General features: G+C 36.6%; 1 protein-coding gene across 1 annotated transcript; it reads right to left on the bottom strand.

Moving 5' to 3' along the window:
* Positions 1 to 5,883, bottom strand: LOC130983168 (uncharacterized). The gene is made up of 2 exons (XM_057907354.1): positions 4,891 to 5,883; positions 1 to 1,083 (listed from the first exon to the last, which is right to left on the bottom strand). The coding sequence occupies exons 1-2, from the start codon at positions 5,511 to 5,513 to the stop codon at positions 639 to 641; spliced, it is 1,068 nt and encodes a 355-aa protein (XP_057763337.1). The 5' UTR covers positions 5,514 to 5,883; the 3' UTR covers positions 1 to 638.
* Between the last annotated feature and the right edge of the window lie 246 nt (positions 5,884 to 6,129).

The raw sequence follows: 6,129 nt of genomic DNA, 5'->3' as shown, positions 1-6,129 counted from the left end.
TAAACAGAAATAAATAAATTCAACTCATAATGAGTCACCCCCTGCCACAAAAAATAAATAAAACATAAAAACGAGGGGAGGGGTGGGGAGGGGAGGGGGTGGCTCAAGAATCAACAATATATACAGCTTTCAATACATGACTAAAAAGTGATCCTATGATTCTATAATCTTGACACGAGTTTAATCAAAAAGCAAAACAAGTTGATTTTGTTAAAAGTCAACCCAATAGAATTTATCCTACCTACCAAGCCACTCATTTCCACGAGACATTATGTTTCCTACCCAGCCAAAAATCCAAAAGTTAAAGTATGAACCCACCCTATACCCAGCCCCTTAATACTCCTATTTTACCCCTGTAGAGTATTCCATTTCTTGTTATTCACATCCACCATATAGCACCCAAACATGCCTATTCAATTTCTTTCCATTTTCAATATTTTATATTTTCAAGATTTTAGAAACAGTGACAACAAGATTTAGTTGTTTTCACTGTTTCTAGTTTTTCTTTCACAAAATTTTGAAAATAGAGCACACTGAAAAGGAAAGCATTCAATGCAAGCAGAAACCAATCAGGCCTAACATAAATATATTTACATGTCGCTAAACACCACACTCCACATCACTAAGATATACTAATACTATGAGACTCCACCCAATACTCTCCTGAGATCAGATTTCTGCTCTGGAGTTAGCCTTGAAGGATACTTGACATCAAGCTTAATTCTCAAATTCCCCTTCTTCCCAGGTTCTTTCGATATGGGCATTCCTTCATTAGGGACAACAACCTCAGCACCAGGTTTAATAATATCTGTGAGTGGGATCATTAGACTCCTTCCATCCAAAGTTGTCAAGTCCAAAGTTTTACCTGTAAGAGCCTCCAAAAGTGATATCTCCTGGTGTATCACCAAGTCATTACCATCCCTTCTATATAGAATGTGTGGTTTCTCATCTATCACAAAAACAAGATCGGCTGGGATGACACCTGGCTCCTGGTTACCCTTCTCCGGGAAAGTAACCTTTGTTCCTTTCTTCCATCCAGGTTTTATCTCGATTGTCAAAATCTCCTCCACATTCCGGAACTTTCTGAAATAGAATTGCTTGTGTCAAAATAGCAAACAAATATAGAAATCAACTCAAGTAGGTGTAAAAGAACCACAGCAGAATTTTCTTCTTTTCTGAAGACATGATCATGCAATTAGTATAACAAGGCAAAGTGTAAGATACTAGTACCAATGCAGCTAAACTAAACAGATAATACAAAGAATAAAGCAGAATATAGAGTATTATAGTAGATAATGCAGAAGGATAGATTAGAGAATACAGGAAGATGGAAAAGAGGCAGAGGGGCTGAATGATACATTGATGTCTCAATATCATTCTTGCCTCTGAAAATGACTAGTGGGATGTAAGAAATATAAGAAAAGGAAGATACAAGTTGCATTTGAGAGACTATTATCTCGTCTGGGTTTTGTTCGGCCTAATTTCTAAGCTAAATGACTCTCTCTCTCTCTCTCTCTCCCCTCTCCCCCCCCCCCCCCCCCTAACAACATGGCCATACACCACTCGCAGTATAAAGTTAATTTTGATACATAATCAGAATATAGTAATTAACACTGTTCAACAAAAAGATACTAGTATTATGACTTTTGAAGAACCTACTAAGTCAAATATTTTTAATAACACGGCAGTACATAATTGGATAAATGTACAAGACACTTTTCCACTAACAGCATCTCAGAATTAAATTCCAAAATTTATACTCAGGCACATTTTTTTATTTAACTGAAATTATCTTGACAACTACAAATTATATATGGTTCAATATTTCCCAAGACCAGTATAGAGCATGATACAGAACTCTAGAAGAGGTACCACAACTTGGGCCACAAACAGCATGAACATACTGCATGAGGGTCCACAATTGTCAGTTTTTGAGAACAGATAAATAGGCTGTCTGTTACTTATGATATTGAATTCATAACCAACAGGGTGCACAAACAATCTTATCATTGCAGAAAAGACTATTAAAGACCTTAACCCATGTCATTTTATTTATTTATAATCTAAATCACCAACTGAACTAATCTAGTTGTCATTCTTGTCATCCATTCAATGACAACCTCATAATGGGTTTCTATACTTAGCTGCATAACACCCATACCATCATGTTTATCTATTTCGACCCCTACTTTTCAGGTTTCTCAATCAAAATCTACAATTGTTATGCCAAAACAAATTTAATTTGAAGTAGACTTGTTACAAAAGGCAAATCATCTGTCAAGCAAACCAAATTTTATAGCAGGATGACTATTTTCTTTCTTTCTTTTGGTTAAAAATTGCAGGATGACTAGTATACACACAGCATCATCACACCTATCACAAGAAGGAGATAACAATACATATAATTACAGGCAGTTTGGTTGGATTTCCATTTTCATTTCCAATTAACATGTTTCCATTAATGATTTCAGAAATAACGCTTTCTCTTCTCTTTTCCTATCCTGCTTTCAAAATTACTTTGATTTTCAACAATTCTTTGAGAGAAAAGGACAAATAGGCCCTTGACCTTTTTATCCGATGACATTTAAGTCCTCAAGGATTTAAAAATACATTTAAGTTCCTAACCTTTTCAAAACCTAGACATCAATCCCTCATGTTCACCTGGGTCTGTCAGACCCAACAGAAAAATCAAACGTAACTCCCATTGTACTGACTAGGTTGATACGGATGCACATATGAGAGAGTTTTTAAAATGGGACAAATTAGACCCAGGGATCGATGTGTCTAGATTTTGAAGAGGTCCGAGACTTAAATGTATTTTTAGATCCTCAGGGACTTTAATGTTCGTGGACCAAAAAGTTAGGGATCGATTTGTCTTTTTCTCATTCTTTGACATAATTTTGAAAACAGAAAACAAAATAAAAGCAAAGTGGGATTTCTATAATCATTAATCAAAACATATCAACCAAAAGTAAAAAACGGTCAACAAGTTATCCCTGAGTAAGTATATGCAATGTGATTTTAAATATTATAAAAATTCCATATATATAAATTCCAAAAAAAAAAAAAGCAGGGTAAACATTTACCTTCCTAGAAAGCCAAGGCCACCAAAATCTTCAGATCAAGAAAATGAACATAAATTATCTAACGGAAGAATAACATGATTTAGATTTCCTAATGGCAAATATAAGAGAGATCAATTTAATTTAATTTAAAATTAATACCACTTGTAATAATGAAAAGAAATTTCCAGACAGAACAAGCAGAAAAGAATTTCTTAGCCAATTGCTGGTCTTAGAATGTCCAAATAGCCAGGGGAAATGCCAGTAAGATCCTCAATATTATAAAAGGCCAAAACTCATAATTGCTAGCAAATTTACTATTTAACATGCTCAACTCAGCTATGTTCAGATATATTCTTCAAATCAAGAGTTTGATATATTAATCATTTGATTCCACATCCTCAGAGGTGTGTCATTTTAAATTGTATCTTTCACAAGACTAGGTAACACTGTAACAGTGGGGGATGCTGCAAATGTAGAGGCTAATAAAATTATTCTTGATATCCAAGTGGGGAAACAAAAGGTTCATCCTCTAAAGTGACCGCTAAAATGGAAGATTCAAATCAAGATGCGTATGCAATGGATTCACAACCATATATGTTTGCCTCCAATGCATTATACAATTAAGTTCAGCCACACAAGTGCAAAGTGTACATTCCCTCTTAACTAAGTTCAACTCATAAATGTCAAAGCTATATCCCACTAGCTACTGCCTTTTCCCCAAGTACACTGTCATTTTGGCACTATGAAGATCATAAGTATGAAGCACAACAAACTAACACTTCCAAGATCCGAAGATGTCAGCAAACACAACTAGGTTAAGTTACACTTGTGAATTATGAATGCCATCCATTTGTTTGAACACCAATTCAGTCTTTTAAGGAAGATTGTTGTGTTAAATTAGAAACAAAATAAGACAAAGCCATGAGATTAGTTTATCTAATAAAAAAAATTACTTATACAATTGTTCTTCTTAGTTGAGAAAACTGATAACCTAATAACATTCACTGCAAAGATTAATTTTTCACATATTTAACTTTCATATGCATATCCCAACAATCCTGGGTGATTGATGCTTAACAATACCCTAAAGGTTCATTTCTTAAGCCACATTATCCTGCATCAAATCTGAAATTGTTAACAAAAGCCACAAATCCTATGCCTTAGATATAGGGTAGATCAACCACTCTAATAGTAAAACATTCCACTACAACAGATTAAAAAAAATGAAGGGAAATGGAAATCATTTATTGTCAGAGACTAAAAAGACATCATTTCCTGTCTACCTATGAATCAAGGATTCGACTTCAAGATCACTGTTATGCAACTAGAAGTTTAAGTAGGGAAACTAGAACTCTCTCATAGACCAAGGAAACGAAACTTAGGACCTTATAGATAGAGTAGGTGGAAATTTGAAATATAGAATAAATTATGTATTTCAATTTCACTCTACCTTGAAAGTTAGTATAATTTGGTCTGTATTTTCCCCCTCACCCACACAACCAACCACACCTTTGCTGCCTATTTAGTTCAAAACAGCATATAGCATTGTTTGACTAAAAAAAGAAGAGGCTCTATTAGAATAACTAATTAAATTGTCAGACATATATGATTGCATTTGCATACACATCTTAAAAAACAAAGAGACCATTTAAAATAAAAGAGAGCAGAAAGCAAATGTAACTATCTGTCTGCTTCTGATTATTTTCTTATTCTGTCTTTTTGTTTTTTCTTCAAATTTCATAAACTAAAAAAGCACTCCATAAAATAAATGTACTTCATGTTACGTTACGGTTAGGGTTAGGGTTCGAAACTGGTTCATATTTACCCAAAAGTATCACAGACTGTTCTGGAGATCTTCATCTTCTTCTTGATTCCCTTGTATAGTTCCTCCAAGCTACACGGCAGCACGTTCTCGACAGCAGCAGCCTTCCTCGCCGCCCCGGCGAACCCATTCGACGTCTTAAAGAACGCATCCCTCCGCGCGCCACCACCTCCCCTCGCCCCACTGCTGCCCACGTCACCCCCTTCGCTGCCGAAGATCTCGGCGTAAATGTCATCAGCATCGCGGGGATTAAACCGAAAGGATGACGACGACGTGCCAGGGTTCTGGCGCTGGTGGTGGTGTGCGCTGCCGTTCTGATAAGGGCGCGAAGAAGAGGAAGAAGAATAGTAGGAAGATGATGACGACGACGACGACGGCGGAGGCGGGGGGAACTGACCGGACTTGAGAGCCTCCTCGCCGTAGAGATCGTAGATCTGACGCTTCTGAGGGTCGCTGAGAACATCGTATGCTTCGGAGATACGTTTGAATTTGGCCTCAGCTTCGGACTTGTTGAGGGGGTTCTTGTCGGGGTGCCAGATCATTGCGAGTCTCTTGTACGCTTTCTTCAGGTCCTCGTCACTCGCGTTTCGGTTCACTTTCAAAATGTTGTAGTAATCCATGCCCATTCGCTCTTCTTCTTCGTCCTCCTCCTCTTGTTCTCTTTGTCTCTCTCACACTCACTCCCACCCTCACATGCAATCAAAATTTTCAGGCTCTTTATTTTTTTTCCCCTTTTCCTTTGGAATGGGTAGTTACGGTGATGGTGGTGGCCTGGATCTGATGGTTACGAGTGAGGGTAACGGAAAAAGGCGTTCTTTTTGGTGGGTTTAAATCTGACGGTTAGGAGTGGGGGAGCACGATGAAGATTGTGATGGATGATTACTGGGACGGGAAGTCGGAAATCGAAATTTTATGTGGGTCACCTCACCCCTGCCATAATGACCCTACCCGGATTTCTCTCTCTTCTCTTTTACCCTAAGATCTGTTCTATATTCCATAACAGAAAATTTAGGGAACTAACTAAGAGGTTAGCTAAGGTTAGCTAACTCTGTCACTGTCAATTTTTGTTTTGATTTTGATTTTAAAATTTAAAAGAGTAAATTTTTATAATGGTCTTTAAGATTTAGGTAGTTATCTAATGTGGTCTTTAAGAATTTAATTATACTATTATAATCTTTTAAATACAAGTTTAGATATCATAGTAGTTCCTAAATATTTTTTTAGATGAATCATCATCAAGAT

Source organism: Arachis stenosperma, chromosome 5, assembly GCF_014773155.1.
Source record: "Arachis stenosperma cultivar V10309 chromosome 5, arast.V10309.gnm1.PFL2, whole genome shotgun sequence".
NCBI lineage: Eukaryota > Viridiplantae > Streptophyta > Magnoliopsida > Fabales > Fabaceae > Arachis > Arachis stenosperma.
The sequence above is the reverse complement of the archived record's forward strand: the minus strand, read 5'-3'. Positions and strand labels throughout refer to the sequence as shown.

What these genes read in the sequence shown, in the direction of transcription:
- LOC130983168 (XM_057907354.1), bottom strand. Translation starts at nt 5,513, where the DNA reads ATGGGCATGGATTACTACAACATTTTGAAAGTGAACCGAAACGCGAGT. An exon ending in ACAGTCTGTGATACTTTTGG is followed by an intron (nt 1,084 to 4,890) that starts GTAAATATGAAC and finishes ATTCTATTTCAG; the next exon opens with AAAGTTCCGGAATGTGGAGG.